The following is a 26,527-nucleotide window of genomic DNA, read 5'->3' on the forward strand; positions in this document are numbered from 1 at the left end:
GCGTTTCCCAATGAAAGCCTGTCTGTTCTTCTCGGGTCGGCAAGAAGTAACAGGGGTTGACGTGAAGGAGCTGCATGTTTGCACACATCATCAATGGTTCATCTCATAGTGACAGATGCTTTCATTTTTCAATTTTCAAACTTTTCATGTTTATGTGCAAATATATGTTTCATGGCCCAGCCTTCTTCACACGGGCACAGCTGAGATTAAACTTTCCCACAAAAAGGTTTACACGTGTGTTGATACACAGAAGGTTACTCAAACATATCGCAAAACAAGCACTCGGGCGTTGAATAGAAGAGGCAGGCACCTGGACGGGTAAACACTGCGATTGGGTAGAAAACACATTCTGCTGTGTAGAAATTAATCAAGCGCACCACTGGCGTTCCTTTCATGATCGAATAGTTAAAGAAATCAATTGACTTCAATTACTGATGGAATGTCCTAATATGGGGTATTATTCGCATTAAAGATCGAAGCTCGTTGCCCTTTTGACCAACTGTACCAAACACATCGGTTTTATGGTAGTGTTCAGGATCTGGGAACACAAGATACGTTGTGTTTGGGTGACCTGTTCTGGAGACCCGGAACCCATAAACAGAGTTTAAGAGGGATCTTGGCTTTGAAGAACATATAACGTTCTCTTTGATGTTCTTCAGAGCTGTGTTGCCGTGCTGATGATTGACTTGGTGCACTTGGTGACAGGTCTCTGGGGCAGGTGGGGTAACGCCGACTTCCCTCAGGTTTGTAAATACAGAATGTCAGGGTCGGGGAACGAACGGACTCGATTATCTTCTGAAATGGTGTGTGGATGCTCTGGAAAGCTTTTACGCAATATTCATGTAATATCACTGCCCGTGTATGTAATCGACTCTGGATCCTGGTGGTTGAAGGTATGTTCAACAATTCATATCGTCAAGTGAGTTTAGTTTTACGCCGCACTCAGCAATATTCCAGCCATATGGCGGCGGTCTGTAAATAATCGAGTCTGGACCAGATAATCCAGTGATCAACAGCATGAGCATCGATCTGCGCAATTGGGAACCGATGACATGTGTCAACCAAGTCAGCGAGCCTGACCATCCGATCCCGTTAGTCGCCTCTTACGACAAGCATGGGTTACTGAAGATCAATATTCTAACTCTGACCTTCACGGGTCCACATCGTCAAGGTATGATGGCACATACATACATTATTATTACCTATTAGAAACTTCACTAAGTGTAAAGACCCGATATAGATGTACGGGTCTTTGGATAAATAAACAACAGGAGGCTGGCAGTGCACTTAAAAATGATGAATGATATAATTCGGGAAACAGTTTCCGTTTATGCCAATTACTTGTTATTTTGGTTGAAAATGTTAAGTTGATTTACTATTGAGGTCTATAGCCCATTGTTGAAGTACAACGTTCGCATGGATCTGTTTTGATCTGAAATCTTTGGTGTGTGTGTGTGTTTGTGTGTGTGTGTGTGTGAGAGAGAGAGAGAGAGAGAGAGAGAGAGAGAGAGAGAGAGAGAGAGAGAGAGAGAGAGAGAGAGAGAGAGAGAGAGAGAGAGAGAGAGAGAGGTAAATTCGTTTTCGTCTTTGCAAGTTACACCGATATACCACGTTTGATTCCACACATGTACAAAATGAATGTAGCGCATTTCTGTTTCCGCCGGCGCTGTGATATCTGTAATATACCCAACAACTCTCTTAATTTTGTTAATTTGTTAAAGTTGTTTTCTCTCGGGAGAGGCATTAACATAGGCCTAGTTCGGCCTGTTTGCCAATCCTTTTTGTTCGTTCTGTCTTGTCTTTCTAATGTATTGTCTTTATTTTGAATAAATACTGTTTAAACCATATCGCCAACAACTACGCTATACCATACCAGCTGTAGTTCAGCTATCTGACACTACATTACTGGTCAGTATTATCGATTATACCACATATGCCAAAATGACTCCCCAGAGAATGGTACATTTCCTCAGTGTGATATTTCACTGCTTCGAAAAACTATAAAATGTGTGTAAAGCCCGACCGACGCCGTGCTGAAGTGGTAAATGCGTCTGTCCGGATATCGGAAGGTCAGTTATTCGAAGACAGTCAAACCAAAACACGCTAAAAGATGGTATTGATGTTTAGAAATGTAAACTAGTTTATGCATGACAACTTTATTTATTATATAATGATGCTACGTTTCGGTATAGACTCTTATACCATTGTCAAGCATCATAATATAAGAAGTTGTCATTCATTAAGTATCATACCTTTCTTATTCAACATCAACAAAATGGCAATAAAACAGATCAGTTATTGTCGGCATTATATGAAAAACAACCCAACTATGGTAAAGTCACGCACGCCGCAATATGTACTGGACAAAAATAGTTAGGGATATATGTAAAATTTTAAATTATGAATAATGATCTATTTATTCATTGACACACTGATAAAATATCAATCATAAAAATACCAATATTCCTAACTTTGTTTGTCCAGTATATATGTCAATAATCTTGAACGCGATGTTCTACTCCATGTCACCTCACCCCACAAAACACCACCTCTGATTACACTGTGTACAATGGACGCACGGAGAGAAGAACAAGGTACTGTCTTCGTGATGCTCATATATCTGAATGTACGACTCACCGAGAGTGGGTTTAACGTCGCATTCAGCAATATTCCAGCATTATCACGACGGGGGCACCAGAAATGGGTTTCACACACTGTACCCGTTTGAGGAATCGAAACCTGGCGTGACGGGCGAACGCTTTAACCTCTAGGCTAACCCAGTATCCACGTACAGTGGAGTGTAAACCTCAAGTGAAGCATGTACTCAGATTTATATACATGATATATCATAAATGATCAGCAAACAAAATCGCAAAACGTGTGAATCAGAATCAGAAAAGGGAATGAAAAAACTCCTCATCGAAGTTATACCCACATACGGATAATAAATAGATCTGTTAATACTGCCATGACGATACATGTACGCTGCCACAGTTCTCCAGCATTGTAAGTTCAGATACGATATGGATGACAACTTCTTTATTATATTATGATGCGACGTTTCAGTAGAGACTTTATACCGTTGTATAATAGAGAACCTGCCGTCCATAAAGTATCATATCTGTCTTGTTATTCATCAACTTCTAAAAATGCCAATCAAATAGATCTCCAGCATTGGCTTCACCATTTCTGTATTCAGTTACGAACATTAATACGATGATATCTTGAGACGTCGATATCCACGAATATCACGAATATCGTAACACGTAATACGATGATATCTTGAGACGTCGATATCCACGAATATCACGTAATACGATGATATCTTGAGACGTCGATATCCACGAATATCACGTAATACGATGATATCTTGAGACGTCGATATCCACGAATATCACGTAATACGATGATATCTTGAGACGTCGATATCCACGAATATCACGTAATACGATATATCTTTGAGACGTCGATATCCACGAATATCACGATATCTTGAGACGTCGATATCCACGAATATCACGTAATACGATGATATCTTGAGACGTCGATATCCACGAATATCACGTAATACGATGATATCTTGAGACGTCGATATCCACGAATATCACGTAATACGATGATATCTTGAGACGTCGATATCCACGAATATCACGTAATACGATGATATCCTGAGACGTCGATATCCACGAATATCACGTAACAGTGAGCTTCCAGTTATATAACCAATAATTCAAGTTAAGTGTAACCATGCAAACCTCCAGTTTTCAGAATTCACCTACTCATCATTTATAATGTATCAGCTACACAATTGCGATTCCAACAGTAATCAATTTCAAGTCACGGTGCAATGAACATCACAGGCGTATCACAACGCTAACTGCAGACCATGTAATGTGTGCTCCGGTGAAAGTGTATATTTAATCGGTGTCAGTTCTCTTTACTGTCGTAAACAATGTTTTCCTGTGTTGTTGTTGCTATGGTAACGGTGATGTGCATGCTTTCCCAACCAATTATTTCATCCAATCTCAGGTAATTTGCAATTAACCTATTTCCGTAGGTAAGGAATGTTAGACAGGTGAGCTGGTGTGATTATCACGTTATGGGTCAGGTGTAAGTATTTTCCCTTAAGCAGGTACCCAGGGCTTGTGCATGCAGGTTTGCACGTAATGGCTATTGCTGAGCTGCTCAGAAAGCTTTTTAGATGAAAAAAGATATCCGTTGCTAACTCTTTGAAGTAGCAAATACTTCACGTTAACGAACTGATGTTGTGCAAGGTGTACTTACATTCACCCTATTTGGAGATCAACGAGTAGATCTAACCCCATACATGGGTTACGGTTGCCCCACACAATGTCAAACATGACAAGGTATATATCATGCTGAGAGAGTGACATACGTGGATGATCCATCGCCATGGTCGCATTTTAACAATACATAATAATGAACAGAGCGAGATGTGACTTTTCAAATTTCAATTCTTTATCATGACATGCGTTTTTTAACACCTCTCGTGTTCCCTCATAAGACTACGTGGGCTACATCTCACTCACTCACTCACTCGCTCACCACTAGACTATACCACACGGTTATTTCTATCCGTTATATGAAGAGAGGTAATCGAGTGGTACTCACGCAAAAGACCCGTGTTCGATTCCCCTCATGGGTTTAACATGAAGCATTTCTGGTGTTCCCCGGCCTAATGGCAGCGTTCGAAATTAACGTCGGTCCTCAGGCCCGAAGCCGACTGAAAACCACTCGGACCCACAGCTTTTGTTTTCTGCAGGTCATTATGGCCCACAGCTTTCTCATCCACAATAACTAAGAGTATTAGTTCCATATTAAAATATAATTTCCATATTAAAATATAGGGCCTACACATTCTGATCAGGACCCACAACCTTTTATGGTTCTTGGTATTTAGGGCCTGCAGCTTTTCATGGTTAAGGGCAAACACTGCTATTGAATGTTGGAATATTGCTAAACTGCCCCAAGCACCATTCATCCACTGACCTATGTCCGGACGAGATGAAAACTGGTCCCCAGACCATGGCCATCTGAAGAGTAATGGTCGTCACTCACAAAGTGATGGTGATTGATGATATTGATGGATCAACGCAATATCCTGTGAAGTTAGTCCAGTCTTACCACGCTCTCTTTGTCATACTGACAAGAGCAAATACCAGATTACTCCCAGTTGCTTATTGATGTCTCAGCTGCATCATTGTTGAGTCACGTACTCTTATATAGCAACCGCAGCGTCACGTACTCTTTAGATGAATCGTCACTATTTTACATAGAGCAAACGCCAAGTCCCGTACTTAGTATAGAGCCATGGCGACGTCACGTACTTTACATAGAGCAATCGCCGGGTCACATGCTGTTTATATAGCAACCTGCGAGTCACGTAGTCTTTAGATGAATCGCTGACTCTGCATGAAACAAATGCCAGGTCACGTACTCTGTATAGAGCCATGTCCGAGTCACGTACTTAACATACAGCTGTCGCCGAGTCACACACTATGTACAGAGCAACCTCCGAGTTATGTACCCTGCATAGAGCAGTTTTTGACTCACGTACTCTACATAGAGCTGAATACACTAAGTAGACAATCGATGTCACGTACTCTGAATAGAGCAATCGCAGAGTCACGGAATCTGGTTAGGGCCATCGTCGAGTCTCTTTCCCTGTATGTCACCAAGTCACGTACTCAAGGACAATCAGCAAGTCAGGTACAACCCCACGTGACTCACGTAAGCTGTATATGGCTGATAGCATGAACAAACGTTCGCATCGTCGGCGTTCACACTCCACAGCGTCATTGGTTTCTCAATTACAGCCCAAAGCTGGGACCTTCTCTGTCAAGGGCAAGTAAGGATATTGGAAAATCTATTCTGGAACTGAAGTCCCGGGATTCATACAGAGGGACATGCAAGGGATGCCGGGGAACAGTTCTCTACCGGAATTCAGCTGAGTGAGTGAGTGAGTGAGTGAGTGAGTGAGTGAGTGAGTGAGTGAGTGAGTGAGTGAGTGAGTGAGTGAGTGAGTGAGTGAGTGAGTGAGTGAGTGAGTGAGTGAGTGAAGAACCCCTGGAATCTGTCAGTGAGTTTAGGTTTACGCTGCTTTTAGCAATATTCCAGCAATATCAAGGAGGAGGACACCATGAGTGAGTGAGGGAAGAACCCTGGAATCTGTGAGTTTAGGTTTACGCTGCTTTTAGCAATATTCCAGCAATATCAAGGAGGAGGACACAATAAGTGAGTGAGTGAGGGAAGAACCCCTGGAATCAGTAAGTGAATTTAGTTTTACGCTGCTTTTAGCAATATTCCAGCAATATCAAGGAGGAGGACACCAGAAATGGGTTTCACACATTGTACCCATTTGCGAAAAAGAACCCGGTCTTCGGCGTGACGAACGAACGCTTTAACCACAATGGAACCTAGGTCTAGACGACTAAACGCTTTTACCACGAAAAGAGATAATGCATGTACACAATTGATCCTAATTTGTTTAAAGAAAACCCTGAGTGTGGTACAAGAGATGTCCATCTGGATGTAGCTGTTATGGCGCTTTAGTCGTGTTTATCTCGGTGCATATCGATCCCCTTGTCCCATAACAGACACGATAGTGATCAATAATTGATACTTAGATGTCATTAAACGACAAGATTCATTATCACAAAATAATCAATACGTCTGACCTTATTAAGAAGTACCACAGACATGACTTAAGACGCCCTGTGTGCAGCCGCCTTAATGATGAAATACTGCCTAACTTTATATGTATATTCAATGCAGTGTTAAGCCCTAAATAATATACACCACATTATTGGTCAAAACAGCAGGGCGTCCTTGAGATCATATTTCATCTTGAGACTGTGTATAGGTATTACAATAAAGGTGTTAACTAAGTTTATCAAGAAGCGAAACGGGCTTAACCGTAGCGACCGAAAATAAGGTTACAATAGCACCTTAAAGGGGTCCTGCTGGTTCAAGCACAGCCTTTAACACGACAGACAATCGACTGAGTAGAATTTGACTCAACCTATCCCGCGAGAAGACAGATTACTTCGTCGTACCGCAATAATCGCCCATTGCCCTGCGTTACGCTCCTGGCTGATGTAGCTATTATTTACAAGGCAGGGGTCGGGAGGTCAAATGAGATACATATTTCTTTCTGGGCCAATGGGATTAGAACACCAGTTAGCCACGAACGGTCGGGTACTTTAGAGGGACGGGCTGTCGGCAGGTACCCATTCAGCAATATCAGCGTGCAGGCTCTGCGTTAGGGATACATGAACGGGTTTGGAATAGCAGTGTATATACACACGCTATGTCTACCACTGAAATGTACATTCGTGTCATTCACGGAGGTTGTCAGTTGCAACGATGGGTTCAGCAATAACATGTTGATTTCAACTGCTCGCACGTTCACCGTGGGATTCAAGCAACACCTTGGGGAAAAACGAGGATAGAAGAACGTTGGTTTTACAGCCCTGCCTCCATTGTGATGTTTGACAGTGACATGTGTTTATTTTAGCTGTACGAGTCCGGTAAGTGGAATGATGTGTGTATGTATAATTCATGTCATGTTTTTTTCTGAAACGCTTCATCCGGGGAGGTTTACATATGTTCTTTTGTACATAGATGTCGCGTAATCTGTTATCACAAGGAATTAAGGAAGAGAATCTCAGGAGGTGAAATTGATGACCCGGTTTGTTTGCTTTTGTAAAACCACATTGAAATCGACACTACTATATTTCACTCTAATATTCATCACCTCTTTGTGTAGGAAAACGACACGGACATGTACATATCTCGGTTTAAAATTGTGATACAGATAAAAAATGGAATTAGGACGTTGAGCTCGCTAAGAATAGTTATTTGATTAAATAGATACGTCTCCTTTTCTCCGTCCGTCCTTCCGTCCATCTGTCGTGTGTGTGGTGACGGTACAAGACGGTGCTGTAGACATATTGCTTTCGTATCTAGACTTACAAGCAATGTGTGTAACACTGAAGATATATACTTCGTGTGTGAATGGAGGGTACCAAGACGGTGCTGTAGACATATTGCTCTCGTATCTAGACTTACAAGCAGAGTGTGTAACACTGAAGATACATATTTCGTGTGTGAATGGAGGGTACCAAGACGGTGCTGTAGACATATTGCTCTCGTATCTAGATTTACAAGCAGAGTGTGTAACACTGAAGATACATATTTCGTGTGTGAATTGAGGGTACCAAGACGGCGCTGTAGACATATTGTGACCTACAACCAGTGCGTGTAATTGAGGGTACCAAGACGGTGCTGTAGAGCTCTCGTATCTGGACCTACAACCAGTGCGTGTACTGAAGATACATTCTTCGTGTGTGAGTTGAGGGTACCAAGACGGTGCTGTAGCAGTACAGCTCTCGTATCTGGACCTACAACCAGTGCGTGTAACACTGAAGATACATTCTTCGTGTGTGAGTTGAGGGTACCAAGACGGTGCTGTAGCAGTACAGCTCTCGTATCTGGACCTACAACCAGTGCGTGTTACACTGAAGATATATATTTCATTTTTACGAGTTGTTACTACATTGAACGACTCCAACATACGAGTTTGTGAGATGGATCTTTTAACACGAGCGTTTACGTCCATTGTGATGAGTGGAACACCCATACAAAAGTCGTAAAGCCAACTTGAGCGAAACCTCTAACCAGATAGATCAACTATTTTTAAAGTGTATTTTTCTCTGGGAAAGATTTATGTCTTTCTCGTGGTGTTTGAATATACAATGAGACTTGCACAAACTCGGTGAAGCATGAAGACGATATTACATATGGTTGAATAGAATCATACCCGACAAATGTTCCTAGCAATTATTTATCAAGCACATTTTCAAGAGAGGGGGCTGCTTTAAGCGGTAATAGAAAGTAGTTTGAGTGCAATTTAATAATTTCAAATTGCAGTTATTTGATATGGTTTGTCGCCCAATGCTCCTTACCGTCTATCGTTTGCACAAAAACAGTCGGGGGATATTGAAGACGACCATGGGAATTTGTCATGGATTTGTATGATTGAATCTGATTGGAAATATTTGCCGATTCATGTCGCACTAACACATTCAGGTCTTTATATTTCAGATGGAATGTTGCGTTCTGGACTATTGATGGCTGGGGCTGTATGTGAGAATGTGGACCATAAACATGAATCTGTATTCAACCTGATCGTGAGGTGTATACATGGGTGTGTTTGTTAACTTCGAAGTTACCTACATCTTTAAACGTGACTAGAATATATGGCTGATGACTTCATGAAACTGAACACGTGATTGAGCTGCATTGATTGATGTAGCTGTTGTTGAGATGGAACGTCGTGGACTGCGGGCGTCGTCCCGGTGTGAAGGACAACACACAAAACAAAACTGTGTTTTGAACATTGAGGCTCCGCGTCGCCGGGGCGATAAATTTAAGAAGATTCTACAACCAATTCTACGCAGGTTCGACCCGTCCAACCTCTGTGTTCACATCAAGGAAGATGAAACACCCAGTAAACTACCTCATGGATCGAAATTCCAACATGGCGGCAATATTCCTCGTTACCAAGACAACAAAGCTTTACTCTCCACCCCAGCGCTCGCTGTAATGCTGTTTCTTCAAGAACGAGGAACAACATCTGTTCAGGACGTAAAGAAATGCTTTAAGAGACACCCGTGGAGGGTGCACCATAAAATTGAACTTCAGAGTAAACGGACTCCTTCGATCAAGGTCGCTCAGCAGGAGTTTTATTCGCTGTCTCGAGAGTATCCTCTGTGGTCAGTGTGTCCGGTATATTCAGGTTTTGAACATCTTCGCCTGAACTTATTCGTGAACAATTTTTCAGACATGGTGGAGTTTTACCGTATTGTGACAGACTCGGAGATGGAGAGTACTAAACCAGACTTCTGTTTGTTTCCTGTGTCCGGTGATGGAGAGTTTCAAGTGATGTTGTGTCTCAAGCGGTGTAAGCATCTCAGACCATTTCCACTTTCTTGTGCTAACATCAGCTTCAAGATTCGGAATATTGCCAACCTAAAATATGTTCTCAGGACAGATTTGCGTCAGATTAATGAAAATACGTACACCACGACGGATCCCGACGGAAATCGGGTGATTTTAGAAGATGTCAACCATATTCCCTCCAGCTCGGGTTATCACAAAGACAACACGTCACATGTTGATGACGTCACTTGTGACGTCACAAGTTTAAAGAGTGTGTGTGGAAGCCATGACTCGGGTAGGTATTCTGACAGTGACCAGTGTTCATGCGAGTTGGATCTAAAAGAATCGAAAAAAGTGCACTTTAGTGAATCTACATATGAACGAACGTTTGAATATAATTCAGACTTCACGCGTAATGTCACCATGAGTGATGAACGGAAGGAAAAACGTGTGAAATGTATGACCAGTATCAGAGACATGGATCTGAGTTTTGAGGATTATTATGACGAAACGTCTAAAAAATGTTACCCTGGAATGGTCATTGCGCATGCGCGGATGATTGAAAATCTAAACGAAATCAGAGCCAAATCTGGAAACGTGATCAGTGGACAGAATTGGTCGCACAGTAGGCAAGACGGACATTCTGGCCAGGGTAAATGCAGTGGTCAGAGTCTTCAGTCACCCACAAGGGTTCCCATCGTGACTGTTACAGACTGTTCGGGGAATGTTCATAACTGTATCGAGAGAGTGATTCACCCAAACACAACCAACCCCGAATCTAACAGTTACGTAGAACCCATATATGAAAACATTCCGTACGGAATTACAGACTCAAAAGACCAAAGTTGTGACGCCGTTTTATGTGTTTCGAACGATTCTGAATCAGAAAGTGCTTCGTTTGTTATCAGTGATTCAGAGAACAACCCAAGTGACATTCAAGGATTGCCGAAGGCTTCTACCCCATTTGGCGGGGTAGGTGGAGTTTGTGAGAGCACCCTCCATAGGAAGGAACGGGCATTAACAAGTTTTTCGGGTGGGTCGGAAGATATGAAGGGTGAGGCGTGTTTTGTGAAGAATCTCAGGGAGGATGTGATGAGGAAACGGCAGGTAAAGCCGGTGTATATTTGACAATAACGCCATTGTTGCCGAAATCGCTGCATTCACCGGCGGTGGCAGAACCTAGCCTCGCTATGAATGGGTCTTGGAACTTGATCCCAAGGGAAGGATTAAGCTGGGGAAATTGTTACTTGTGTTGAGGGTAATGTACTCCCTTAGCTCACTTTGCCTCAATACATTTCAAATCTCGGCTTTTATTGTTTGTTTTGTATACGTCAGCTCACGCCACGCGAATGTTGACTGAGTCCCGCGTTGTTACCTGGCGCCTCCACACGCACCAGCCTGCGATATTGTCAGTAAATTAACATCCAGCACGACATCCGGTACTGAGGTAGATATTTTCCTGACCTCGGTCACTCGCTTGTCGGCTTGTTGGACTGTTACATGGCTGTCAACATAACGATCGGTCTTTGTGTACCCCCAGCGCGAATAAGTGAGCCAATTCAGCTCCGAAATAGCTGAACGCAGAACATTACACGTGTAAATGTTTATGTATATGTGTCGCAATGGTTTCCTGAGATGTAGCAGAGAATACAGAGGTGTACCAGCATGTCCACAGCTTTAAGAAGTGTAAGTAAGTGTAAGTGAGTGAGTGAGTGAGTGAGTGAGTGTGGTTTTACGCCGCTTTTAGGAATATTCCAGCAATATCACGGCTGGGGACACCAGAAATGGGCTTCACACATTGTACCCATGCGGGAATCGAACCCGAATCAACGGCGTAACGAGCAAACGTTTTAACCATTAAGCTATCCCGGTTCTCAAACGAATGGATCTAGAAAACATACTATATGGATCTAGACAACAGACTATATGGATCTAGAAAACATACCATATGGATCTAGACAACAGACTATACACACAGCACACCGACTCTGAGACGAACAGTTATACTCCCTACAGCCGAGCCGCAGGCAGGGGAACAACAAGTACCATCTTTAAACGTTTGGTATGACGACAATCGAACTACCAGCCTCCTGATCTCCGGGCGGACGTGCTGTCCACTAGACCATGGAAGCCAGAGTCAGGAAGACATCCATAGGCATCGATAATCAATTTTAAGATGTCGATATTTACGCGGTTTTCTTTTGTATCTTAGTGACGTTAATTATTGTTCTGTGAAATACAATCGATCGCGAATGCGTGAAAAATGTCTTTCACTAATAGTGTGTATTCATAAAGTATGGCGTACATCTCCTGTGCATTGTCTCGTCAACTCCCGTGAGTGCAGATAAAAACATTTTGCTAATATGCATAGATGGTTTTGTTTCTGTTGTTAAATGTATATGATTCAACTTCAAGCAATATACGTTTTGTCCCTTGGTGAATTTAGATGCAATCAGTCGTAATACATGTAAATAGCTTTTCAAACAAACATCGAAAACAAAATCTACACGCACAAAGAGAAATACAAGAACCTATACCTAAGGCATGTCTATATTATTATGACTATATGACATTAAATTGTAATTTAAATGTAATTTATTTTTTTTCTCCATGTCGTATTTATTCGTGATGACATATATTTCATTAAAAGTGTCATATTTGAACAAGATTTGAAATGTCCCTGGACAGAAGCTAAAACAGTGACGATTATCGTGATTATGAACGCTGCACATGGAACGGAAAGTCGGGGACTCCTAGACTCATTTCATTAGCATATTGGTATCTACGAATCGCAGCGGTCATCCTTCGTTAGCATTCGTTTAATCAATTTTAAGACGATCATAAATGTACCCCACTGTAAATATTTCTAAAGCTATCCCTTCAAACTTGAGGACAATAACAGATCTAAGAGATAATAGGACATATCCTTTCATTCACAGTGGATTACAGTCTAAAATATATTAAGTTCTTTAAGAGAGAATGGTACATTCCCTTTTTTCAAAACTTGCCCAAGTTGAACTAAGAACCCCGACTAACAAATAAATTAGTGTGTATGGGCCTTACATGTTTTCAGAACTTCAGAATTTAGATGGTAAAGTTGTAGCCAATAACATCTTCCTCAGGGGCGGATACAGCTTTTTCAGAAAGGTGGGGTGCACACTGTTGAGAAAGAGGGGGTGCACACCTCATTTTCACGAGAGTTTCAATGGTCATTTAATAAACTTACAGGACCAAAAGGGTTGTGCGCACCCCTGCAGCCCGCTCCCCCTCTGAATCCGCCTCTGTTCCTCTTCTTTTGAAGCGGAGCAACAAAACAGAGCATATGAAAAACGTCTGTTACATACATACAGGTGGGGGGAAAATACAGGTGTGACACTATCAGCCCTGATCTGCGGGTGTTTTCAGCATCAGCCCATGCCTCGAAGACAAGATCATCGCTTTGATGTGACGCGATCGCACACACTGGCACTCGGGGCATCGCCGACACACAATATATCTGTACAATCTTGATCTTACACCCCGGGGTTTCTGCCGGCTATTCTTCTTGAACATAATGTAGATCACTTGTCTCGAGTTTACTTAAAGGCCTACCCTGCTGGGGTTCACGTTAGAATAGATGGCCACCACCCCGTGGTTGGTCGTACAAGACGACTAAATTGGTTCTGGCCGTCTGGTTCTGTGGCCTGGAAGATTGCTGATCCAGACATCATGGATCTTTGAACATGGTTTCAGTGCCTGGTTTGTCTGAGTCAGACTTCATTATCTGGCGAGGAATATTATTCACTCCAATAACAGAACTGGAGTGACTCGGGTTTAACGCTTTTAGCACTATTCCAGCAATATCACGGCGGGGGATTCCAGAAATGGGCTTCACACATTGTACCCATGTGAGGAATCGAACCTGGATATTCGGCGTGACGAGCGGGTGCTTTAACCACAAGGCTACCCCATCTACCTTGCTTTCCATAAATACTGACAGGAGTGAGTGAGTGAGGTTAATTTTACGCCGCACTCAGCGATATTTCCAGCTGTAAATAATCGAGTCTGGACCAGACAATCCAGTGATCAACAGCATGAGCATCGATCTGCGCATTTGGGAAACGATGACATGTGTCAACCAAGTCGGCGAGCCTGACCACCCGATCCCGTTAGTCGCCTCTTACGACAAGCATGGGTTGCTGAAGATCAATTCTAACTCTGACCTTCACGGGTCTTATTGGTTCAGATGCAGCATGGAACGTTTTATACTAAACACTAACTGTAAGGGTGTACATACATCCTTCGAGGCCAGGCTCACATCTTCTCAACCACCATCGTACTATATTTTTAAGTGGGCGGATGGGTAGCCTCTTTATTGAAGCGTTCGTCGTCACCTTGAACACGGGTACAAAATGTGAAGTCCATTTCTGATGTCCGCCGCAGTGATATTGCTGGAGAATTGCTAAAAGCGGCTGAAACAACCATACTCACAAAATGTTTGTGATTCTTGCATAAGCGCATCATACACACCCACTCCGCCTGTGTAGAATATAACTCCTCCGGTCACGACCGAAGCCCGAGCAACCCTAATGAGTCTTCCCTTTTTTTTTGTTACTCGTGCGCTGTTTTGTTGTTGCTTAAAGGTCACATGCAACCAAAAATCAAACATAATTAAAACACACGTCGCTCTCAGCATTTTGCCAGCTGTATGCCGGTGGTATGTGAATAATTATGTCTGGACCAGACAATCCAGTGATTGCAATGACGAGCATCTAACCGCACATTCAGGATATTATAACCAGCATCCATCAAGTGAGCGAGTCTGACCAGTCAGTTGCCTCTTACGAGCATGGGTTGGCGAAGATCAGTTAAAAAAGTATATCTTCACGCGTCACCTGTGCGCTCTTAAACATAGCCACGAGACAACGCATGCATGGATGTACAATGTAAAGTGAAAAAAGTTCTAATGACAGTTTGCATTTACTGTTTCATACACAACCAATATAAATCAGGTTGCAAGACACATTTTCTGGCTGCGTATCTTAGCAACCAAAGACAAAAACAATTTGCTGTTTGATACAAAACCAATATAAATCAGATTGCAAGACACATTTTCTGGCTGCGTATCTTAGCAACCAAAGATAAAAACAATGTCAATTTCCAAAGGTAGCACAATAGTAACGAATACTGAAAAAACTCAAGAATGTTCTGCCACAAACATACCCGTATCCTAGAAACACAGGTCTCGGCACTGGGCGGGGGGTGGTATTCCAGACGCGCTTGATGCCAGCGTTTATTTCAGTGATGAATATATGTAGATTACGCCTTATCTCCCCTTAATCCGCTCTTCTATTTATGTAAAACCCACGCTACGTTGTGAAGGCTACATCCAATTACTGCTGTAAGCGGCAATAAGTCCCTAATATTTTCCCAGATAAAACATTTTGAAGCTGAAATCCGACCGTCATTCTTCATTGTATTAGCCGATGAAAGACACGGCATGTTTTGCGATATTGACAAGAGAGGTGGCGATGGTTTTCGATTAAGAATTTAGTGCAATATTTTGTGTCCTGGATGGCCTGCTAGTGTAAACTCGACTGGTGAACATGTCGCAATGATGTTTGTCTGTGACCATGACACTCTCTGTTACAGATAAGGTGGCCAAATGGTACGTGTCGCGGTAACTTGTAATTGCGGATCTGACACTTGACCTGGTTCTCATTTAAGGTAATCACCACACATGAGGTGACAGAGCGACTGAGCGAACTTAATGAATCTTCACATTTTGCGAATGTACACCACCTTTCGGATACCACAGCAGAGCGGTGGGGTAGCCCAGTGATTAAGGCGTTCGCTCGTCATGCATAAGGCCATCGTTCTATTCCGTACATGGGTATATTGTGTGAACTATGACGTTTGTCTTTATCCAGTGGTTGAAATCGTAGACATGGATGACGCAACTGGGATACGATGACGTGTCAACCAAGTCAGCGAGTCTGACCACCTGATCCCGGTAGTAGTCTCTTACGACAGACATGGGTTGCTGAAGACACATCAGTCACATTGTGGTGTCCTTTCGACGTGATGTCGCTCGTTCATTGCTAAACCTGGTATAAAATCTCACTTCACTCCCTCTATAGTGTTACCTTAGTATACCGTACGTGTGTGTATTGCATAGTATAGGTGCCAGCTCACTCCACACTCGCATTCGTTGTATGGCTGGTGTGCTGGTGAAATGGAGAAATATGGATTCGATGCAGGTAACATTTCATAAAATGGTTCACAGTATTTGTTTGTCGCCGAAATGATTTTCAGTTTTTCAGCTATATGTATGTAACGGTGGTCTGTGATTCACATCCTGAGCATGGGCGCAGCTGGGATACGATGACCAGTGTCAACCAAGTCAGCCAGCCTGACCATCTGAATCCGTTAGTCGATTCTGATATGTCCCTTAACGACTGCAAGTCTCACAGTGACACCCTTTCCCCATTTATTGTGGACCCAAGGGAAGTAAATATCGGTCTTGTGACACCTTCATATGTATCCTGCGACAGAAATATCTCACCCTAGCATTCTTTTGAAATTCGGGCAAAAACATGTTGCAATCAAAAATATTGTCGTGTTGGAAAGGTAGTATGTCTTGAAACTGACTGACTGACTGAATTTGGTTTTACGCCGCTTTTAGCAATATTCCAGCAACATCACGGCGGGGAACACCAGGAATGGGCTTCGCACATTGTGCCCATGTGGGGATTCGAACCCGGGTCTTCGACGTGACGAGCAAACGCTTTAGCCATTAGGCTACCCCACCGCCCCTCTTGAAACAGTTACAGAAAAGATATATTGTGTTAAATACAAAACGTCGGTGTAAAACATTACCATGTCTTGACTATCATCAGAAACAGTTTCCGTTAGGTTTAAATACTTGTGAAAATAAAACATGGATCACAGAAATTCTCCAATGACACCGGGTGTTCGCCAAAAGGATGGCCATGTCCTGCCCTACTGTTAACATCCGCCATTAAACAAGTATGTAGACCATCCTCCTCTGCCAGAACGAAATGAGAAATCCCCAGGACATCATATTTGAATATGTTCTGTAGAGCATGATGGCGTTTGAACCTAGCTACAGAACCAGTGTTACATAAATACTGACTTCAAACTGCACCAACTCACGGTATTATTTTCATATACCGCACATTGAAGCAACTCTCCCGAATGGTTATCATAACATCTGCTGTCCAATGCATTCTAGTTGAAACATTTATTGTATCAAGTTTCATTCATAAACGCCATGCAGCTCAAAGCTGGCGATCCGATCAACAATTAGGCGAATTTGCTCATTAATCTAATCCGCACTACTGGCCATGCATAAGTCAAAAAGATTCATATTACATTAACACGAGAAGATAATAAACCGAAAACCGTTCATATGCTTTTATCACAAAGGGACGGCATGAAATATTTCCTTCAGTGTGGATTTATATTTATCAGTTTCGACAATAATTCCAAACACGAACGCCTATTAATTGAGGAGTCGTGTAGTTTAGTATATTAGCTGTTCTCTTCTGTCAATGAAGATGTGGCCTACAGGTGAAATCTTGCATAAATATGTACTTGGCTCCCCGCTGGTTGGGTTCCATGCTGGCTTGATTTATGACACACATCTTGTGATGCTACAGGGCAGAAGCAGCAGTCAGCTTCATGTTGTATGCAAACTTCAACAATCCATTATTTTTTTCGGAAGATTTAAGAGATACGTTACTGGTTAAAAGAAGAAGCCAGGTCGGTGTGTTTTTTATGTTTATTTGTTTATTGAATTCTGGTGTATTCAGAATTGAAGTGAAATAGGGTGTAACGTTGGACAAGAATGTTTCGTTTATATAGATACTAGACTAACAACTATTCTCTGAAATGAACATATTTTACAGAAGAAAAAACCGTTTATAGTTAAAAAACTAAAACATAATGAAAAGGAGCCCTGAGACTTTTTGCATTTCCTGAAGCTGTGGAAATATAGACTTGCCAGACTTGCGTGGGCTTTCCTGGATATATTTGCTTCAGGGTCTGTATGACAGACTATACAGATACGTGCATGCATGTGTTTGGTTGTTTGCGCTAGTTTGTTTTAATGGACTTGTATTAGTCCGGACGGATTAGTTTTATAGTGCTGGCTCGTTGATATACCATGATGCGGTTTAACTTGGATACCCCTGTCATGGTATACTGGTACCGAGTCGACCAGTCCTGGTTATATGCCTTTAATGAACGTCAGTCAGGGAAATAACAAGTATCGGCGTTTTAAGGGTTTGGGTGTGACACAGTCGGGGTCTGAACAGTTGACTTTGCAACCACTAGACCAACTTGCTCTGTGTCGATCCGGATAAACAGAATGGTATTCATGTTGTTGACATATTTTTATTCAAAATTCATGCAGAATGTATAGTTTCATAATCAGTAATGAAAGTATTTGTGAATCATATTTTTCAGGGAACACTTAAATCATGGCATTCGAAGGATTCTGTTCCCGTTTCCAAAACCTTAAACGGTTACTGTGATGTTTAAAATTCATATGTATTTAATAATAATTTACGAAATAGATTTAATACAACAGGATCTCCACCTTCAAGGGGGCGGAGGGGTAGCCTAGTGGGTAATGCGTTCGCTCGTCACACCGAAGGCGCACATGGGTACAATGTGTCAAGCCCATTTCTGATGTCCCCCGTCGTGATATTGCTTTAATAATGCTAAAAGCGGCGTAAAACTAAACTCACTCACTCACTCACTCAAAATGTCTGATAGCATCTGCATGTAAAGCCATATCCACGATTAAAGCATATGGCTACAAAATGAAGGAGGGCGGTTTCAATGTTATACTGCATAACATTGAACATTGAAGTGTTTGACAGAAATGACAGAGCTGTACATTGCAGTACAACGATTTCAATGTTTACAAATGCAGAACTGTACGTCAAAATACAACAATTTCAATGTTTAAAAATTACATAACTGTACATTGAAGTACAAAGATTTAAATGTTTAAGAATTACAGAACTGTACGTCAAATAACAACAATTTCAATGTCTAAAAAATACAAAATTGTACATCAAAATAAGCAATTTCAATGTATAAAAATGACAGAACTATGCATTAAAGTACAACGATTTCATTATTTAAGAATTACAGAACTGTACGTCAAAGTATTCTTATTTTTATTTTTTTTAATAATAATAAATAATGCGTCAAAGTACAACGATTTCAATGTTTAAAAATTACATGAGTGTACATTGAAGAACAACGATTTCAGTAACTTTATAACTTTACATTGAAGTACAGTGAGTTCCATGTTTGGACTAGTTATCTTTATGATGATGTACAACTGTTTGCACGTTTAAAGTTCAGATAACTTCACATTGAAGTACAGTGAGTTCCATGTTTGGACTAGTTATCTTTATGATGATGTACAACTGTTTCCACGTTTAAAGTTCAGATAACTTCACATTGAAGTACAGTACATGTTTGACTAGTTCCATGATGATTGGACTAGTTATCTTTATGATGATGTACAACTGTTTCCACGTTTAAAGTTCAGATAACTTCACATTGAAGTACAGTGAGTTCCATGTTTGGACTAGTTATCTTTATGATGATGTACAACTGTTTCCACGTTTAAAGTTCGAATAACTTTTAAAGTTCAGATAACTTCACATTGAAGTACAGTGAGTTCCATGTTTGGACTAGTTATCTTTATGATGATGTACAACTGTTTCCACGTTTAAAGTTAAGATAACTTCACATTGAAGTACAGTGAGTTCCATGTTTGGACTAGTTATCTTTATGATGATGTACAACTGTTTCCACGTTTAAAGTTCAGATAACTTCACATTGAAGTACAGTGAGTTCCATGTTTGGACTAGTTATCTTTATGATGATGTACAACTGTTTCCACGTTTAAAGTTCAGATAACTTCACATTGAAGTACAGTGAGTTCCATGTTTGGACTAGTTATCTTTATGATGATGTACAACTGTTTCCACGTTTAAAGTTAAGATAACTTCACATTGAAGTACAGTGAGTTCCATGTTTGGACTAGTTATCTTTATGATGATGTACAACTGTTTCCACGTTTAAAGTTCAGATAACTTCACATTGAAGTACAGTGAGTTCCATGTTTGGACTAGTTATCTTTATGATGATGTACAACTGTTTCCACGTTTAAAGTTAAGATAACTTCACATTGAAGTACAGTGAGTTCCATGTTTGGACTCAGTTATCTTTATGATGATGTACAACTGTTTCCACGTTTAAAGTTAAGTTTAGATAACTTCACATTGAAGTACAGTGAGTTCCATGTTTGGACTAGTTATCTTTATGATGATGTACAACTGTTTCCACGTTTAAAAAGTTCAGATAACTTCACATTGAAGTACAGTGAGTTCCATGTTTGGACTAGTTATCTTTATGATGATGTACAACTGTTTCCACGTTTTAAAGTTACAGTGAGTTCCATGTTTGGACTAGTTATCTTTATGATGATGTCAACTGTTTCCATTGTTTAAAGTTAAGATATGCTTTGGCATTGAAGTACAGTGAGTTCCTATGTTTGGACTAGTTATCTTTATAATGATGTACAACTGTTTGCACGTTTAAAGTTAAGATAACTTCACATTGAAGTACAGTGAGTTCCATGTTTGGACTAGTTATCTTTATAAATGATGTACAACTGTTTGTGCACGTTTAAAAGTTAAGATAACTTTCACATTGAAGTACAGTGAGTTCCATGTTTAGACTAGTTATCTTTATGATGTATGCACAACTGCTGCTAAGTTTAAAGTTAAGATAACTTCACATTGAAGTACAGTGAGTTCCATGTTTGGACTAGTTATCTTTATGATGATGTACAACTGTTTCCACGTTTAAAGTTAAGATAACTTCACATTGAAGTACAGTGAGTTCCATGTTTGGACTAGTTATCTTTATGATGATGTACAACTGTTTCCACGTTTAAAGTTAAGATAACTTCACATTGAAGTACAGTGAGTTCCATGTTTGGACTAGTTATCTTTATGATGATGTACAACTGTTTCCACGTTTAAAAGTTAAGATAACTTCACATTGAAGTACAGTGAGTTCCATGTTTGGACTAGTTATCTTTATAATGATGTACAACTGTTTCCACGTTTAAAGTTAAGATAACTTCACATTGAAGTACAGTGAGTTCCATGTTTGGACTAGTTATCTTTATTATGATGTACAACTGTTTCCACTGTTTCCACGTTTTAAAGTTAAGATAACTTCACATTGAAGTACAATTGAGTTCCGTATAATGTTTATGGATAGTTATCTTATGATGATGTACAACTGTTTCCCACGTTTAACGTTAAGATAACTTCACATTGAAGTACAGTGAGTTCCATGTTTGGACTAGTTATCTTTATGATGATGTACAACTGTTTCCACGTTTAACGTTAAGATAACTTCACATTGAAGTACAGTGAGTTCCATGTTTGGACTAGTTATCTTTATGATGATGTACAACTGTTTCCACGTTTAACGTTAAGATAACTTCACATTGAAGTACAGTGAGTTCCATGTTTGGACTAGTTATCTTTATGATGATGTACAACTGTTTCCACGTTTAACGTTAAGATAACTTCACATTGAAGTACAGTGAGTTCCATGTTTGGACTAGTTATCTTTATGATGATGTACAACTGTTTCCACGTTTAACGTTAAGATAACTTCACATTGAAGTACAGTGAGTTCCATGTTTGGACTAGTTATCTTTATGATGATGTACAACTGTTTCCACGTTTAACGTTAAGATAACTTCACATTGAAGTACAGTGAGTTCCATGTTTGGACTAGTTATCTTTATGATGATGTACAACTGTTTCCACGTTTAAAGTTAAGATAACTTGAAGTACAGTGACATTAGTACAGTGATGTACAAGTTCACGTTTAATGTTTGGACTAGTTATCTTTATGATGATGTACAACTGTTTCCACGTTTAAAGTTAAGATAACTTACACATTGAAGTACAGTGAGTTCCATGTTTGGACTAGTTATCTTTATGATGATGTACAACTGTTTCCACGTTTAACGTTAAGATAACTTCACATTGAAGTACAGTGAGTTCCATGTTTGGACTAGTTATCTATGATGATGTACAACTGTTTGTAACGTTTAAAGTTAAGATAACTTCACATTGAAGTACAGTGAGTTCCATGTTTGGACTAGTTATCTTTATGATGATGTACAACTGTTTCCACGTTTAACGTTAAGATAACTTCACATTGAAGTACAGTGAGTTCCATGTTTGGACTAGTTATCTTTATGATGATGTACAACTGTTTCCACGTTTAACGTTAAGATAACTTCACATTGAAGTACAGTGAGTTCCATGTTTGGACTAGTTATCTTTATGATGATGTACAGTGACTTCCTGTTTCCACGTTTAAAGTTACGATAACTTCACATTGAAGTACAGTGAGTTCCATGTTTGGACTAGTTATCTTTATGATGATGTACAACTGTTTCACGTTTAAAGTTAAGATAACTTCACATTTAAGTACAGTGAGTTCCATGTTTGGACTAGTTATCTTTATGATGATGTACAACTGTTTCCACGTTTAAAGTTAAGATAACTTCACATTGAAGTACAGTGAGTTCCATGTTTGGACTAGTTATCTTTATGATGATGTACAACTGTTTCCACGTTTAAAGTTAAGATAACTTCACATTGAAGTACAGTGAGTTCCATGTTTGGACTAGTTATCTTTATGATGATGTACAACTGTTTCCACGTTTAAAGTTAAGATAACTTCACATTGAAGTACAGTGAGTTCCATGTTTGGACTAGTTATCTTTATGATGATGTACAACTGTTTCCACGTTTAAAGTTCAGATAACTTCACATTGAAGTACAGTGAGTTCTATGTTTGGACTAGTTATCTTTATAATGATGTACAACTGTTTCCACGTTTAAAGTTAAGATAACTTCACATTGAAGTACAGTGAGTTCCATGTTTGGACTAGTTATCTTTATAATGATGTACAACTGTTTGCACGTTTAAAGTTAAGATAACTTCACATTGAAGTACAGTGAGTTCCATGTTTGGACTAGTTATCTTTATGATGATGTACAACTGTTTGCACGTTTAAAGTTAAGATAACTTCACATTGAAGTACAGTGAGTTCCATGTTTGGACTAGTTATCTTTATGATGATGTACAACTGTTTCCACGTTTAAAGTTAAGATAACTTCACATTGAAGTACAGTGAGTTCCATGTTTGGACTAGTTATCTTTATGATGATGTACAACTGTTTGCACGTTTAAAGTTAAGATAACTTCACATTGAAGTACAGTGAGTTCCATGTTTGGACTAGTTATCTTTATGATGATGTACAACTGTTTCCACGTTTAAAGTTAAGATAACTTCACATTGAAGTACAGTGAGTTCCATGTTTGGACTAGTTATCTTTATGATGATGTACAACTGTTTCCACGTTTAAAGTTAAGATAACTTCACATTGAAGTACAGTGAGTTCCATGTTTGGACTAGTTATCTTTATAATGATGTACAACTGTTTCCACGTTTAAAGTTCAGATAACTTCACATTGAAGTACAGTGAGTTCTATGTTTGGACTAGTTATCTTTATAATGATGTACAACTGTTTCCACGTTTAAAGTTCAGATAACTTCACATTGAAGTACAGTGAGTTCCATGTTTGGACTAGTTATCTTTATAATGATGTACAACTGTTTGCACGTTTAAAGTTAAGATAACTTCACATTGAAGTACAGTGAGTTCCATGTTTGGACTAGTTATCTTTATGATGATGTACAACTGTTTCCACGTTTAAAGTTAAGATAACTTCACATTGAAGTACAGTGAGTTCCATGTTTGGACTAGTTATCTTTATGATGATGTACAACTGTTTCCACGTTTAACGTTAAGATAACTTCACATTGAAGTACAGTGAGTTCCATGTTTGGACTAGTTATCTTTATGATGATGTACAACTGTTTCCACGTTTAACGTTAAGATAACTTCACATTGAAGTACAGTGAGTTCCATGTTTGGACTAGTTATCTTTATGATGATGTACAACTGTTTCCACGTTTAACGTTAAGATAACTTCACATTGAAGTACAGTGAGTTCCATGTTTGGACTAGTTATCTTTATGATGATGTACAACTGTTTCCACGTTTAACGTTAAGATAACTTCACATTGAAGTACAGTGAGTTCCATGTTTGGACTAGTTATCTTTATGATGATGTACAACTGTTTCCACGTTTAACGTTAAGATAACTTCACATTGAAGTACAGTGAGTTCCATGTTTGGACTAGTTATCTTTATGATGATGTACAACTGTTTCCACGTTTAACGTTAAGATAACTTCACATTGAAGTACAGTGAGTTCCATGTTTGGACTAGTTATCTTTATGATGATGTACAACTGTTTCCACGTTTAACGTTAAGATAACTTCACATTGAAGTACAGTGAGTTCCATGTTTGGACTAGTTATCTTTATGATGATGTACAACTGTTTCCACGTTTAAAGTTAAGATAACTTCACATTGAAGTACAGTGAGTTCCATGTTTGGACTAGTTATCTTTATGATGATGTACAACTGTTTCCACGTTTAACGTTAAGATAACTTCACATTGAAGTACAGTGAGTTCCATGTTTGGACTAGTTATCTTTATGATGATGTACAACTGTTTCCACGTTTAACGTTAAGATAACTTCACATTGAAGTACAGTGAGTTCCATGTTTGGACTAGTTATCTTTATGATGATGTACAACTGTTTCCACGTTTAAAGTTCAGATAACTTCACATTGAAGTACAGTGAGTTCCATGTTTGGACTAGTTATCTTTATGATGATGTACAACTGTTTGCACGTTTAAAGTTCAGATAACTTCACATTGAAGTACAGTGAGTTCCATGTTTGGACTAGTTATCTTTATGATGATGTACAACTGTTTCCACGTTTAACGTTAAGATAACTTCACATTGAAGTACAGTGAGTTCCATGTTTGGACTAGTTATCTTTATGATGATGTACAACTGTTTCCACGTTTAACGTTAAGATAACTTCACATTGAAGTACAGTGAGTTCCATGTTTGGACTAGTTATCTTTATGATGATGTACAACTGTTTCCACGTTTAAAGTTAAGATAACTTCACATTGAAGTACAGTGAGTTCCATGTTTGGACTAGTTATCTTTATGATGATGTACAACTGTTTCCACGTTTAACGTTAAGATAACTTCACATTGAAGTACAGTGAGTTCCATGTTTGGACTAGTTATCTTTATGATGATGTACAACTGTTTCCACGTTTAACGTTAAGATAACTTCACATTGAAGTACAGTGAGTTCCATGTTTGGACTAGTTATCTTTATGATGATGTACAACTGTTTCCACGTTTAAAGTTCAGATAACTTCACATTGAAGTACAGTGAGTTCCATGTTTGGACTAGTTATCTTTATGATGATGTACAACTGTTTCCACGTTTAAAGTTCAGATAACTTCACATTGAAGTACAGTGAGTTCCATGTTTGGACTAGTTATCTTTATGATGATGTACAACTGTTTCCACGTTTAAAGTTAAGATAACTTCACATTGAAGTACAGTGAGTTCCATGTTTGGACTAGTTATCTTTATGATGATGTACAACTGTTTCCACGTTTAAAGTTAAGATAACTTCACATTGAAGTACAGTGAGTTCCATGTTTGGACTAGTTATCTTTATGATGATGTACAACTGTTTCCACGTTTAAAGTTAAAGATAACTTCACATTGAAGTACAGTGAGTTCCATGTTTGGACTAGTTATCTTTATGATGATGTACAACTGTTTCCACGTTTAAAGTTAAGATAACTTCACATTGAAGTACAGTGAGTTCCATGTTTGGACTAGTTATCTTTATGATGATGTACAACTGTTTCCACGTTTAAAGTTAAGATAACTTCACATTGAAGTACTAACAGTTAACAGTAATTATCTTTACATTGAAGTATTACGGTTTCCAAGAGTCAGCAGATATTAACTTCATATTGAAATACACCGATTTCCAAGTTTCAAGTAATGTAAGTCATGTTTAGAGTTGATAAACTGTAACGTTCAAGTTTGTATTGGATACTGTGTAGTGACGTGCAACGATTTCCACGTATAAAGTAGATAACGCAGATTTGAAACACAATAATTTTGATTTCAAAGGAGATAATTGTATATTGAACATAAGGTTTTCCGTATAAAAAACAACATAACTATGAACTGAAGTACATCCATTACTACTTTTAAAGTAGATAACTGATGATTGATAATGGGGTACATAGATTATTGTCTGTTGATTCTGGTACACAACGATTTCAAATTTCAATATAGATTGAGGGGCGGTGGGTAGCCTAGTGGTTAAAGCGTTCGCTCGTCACGCCGAAGGCCCGGGTTCAATTCCCCACATGGGTACAATGTGTGAAGCTCATTTCTGGTGTCCCCTGCTGTGATATTGCTGGAATATTGCTGAAAGCGGTGTAAACCATACTCACTCACTCAATATA

General features: G+C 39.6%; 1 protein-coding gene across 1 annotated transcript; it reads left to right on the top strand.

The window, feature by feature from the left end:
- Positions 1-7,161: 7,161 nt before the first annotated feature.
- Positions 7,162-11,270, top strand: LOC124282735. The gene is made up of 2 exons (XM_046718757.1): positions 7,162-7,550; positions 9,127-11,270. The coding sequence occupies exon 2, from the start codon at positions 9,349-9,351 to the stop codon at positions 11,089-11,091; it is 1,743 nt and encodes a 580-aa protein (XP_046574713.1). The 5' UTR covers positions 7,162-7,550; positions 9,127-9,348; the 3' UTR covers positions 11,092-11,270.
- Positions 11,271-26,527: the final 15,257 nt, after the last annotated feature.

Source organism: Haliotis rubra, unplaced genomic scaffold (assembly GCF_003918875.1).
Source record: "Haliotis rubra isolate DU_JTF1 unplaced genomic scaffold, ASM391887v1 Scf301, whole genome shotgun sequence".
NCBI lineage: Eukaryota > Metazoa > Mollusca > Gastropoda > Lepetellida > Haliotidae > Haliotis > Haliotis rubra.

Coding starts and splice junctions, on each gene's coding strand:
- LOC124282735 (XM_046718757.1), top strand. CDS start 9,349: ATGGAACGTCGTGGACTGCGGGCGTCGTCCCGGTGTGAAGGACAACAC.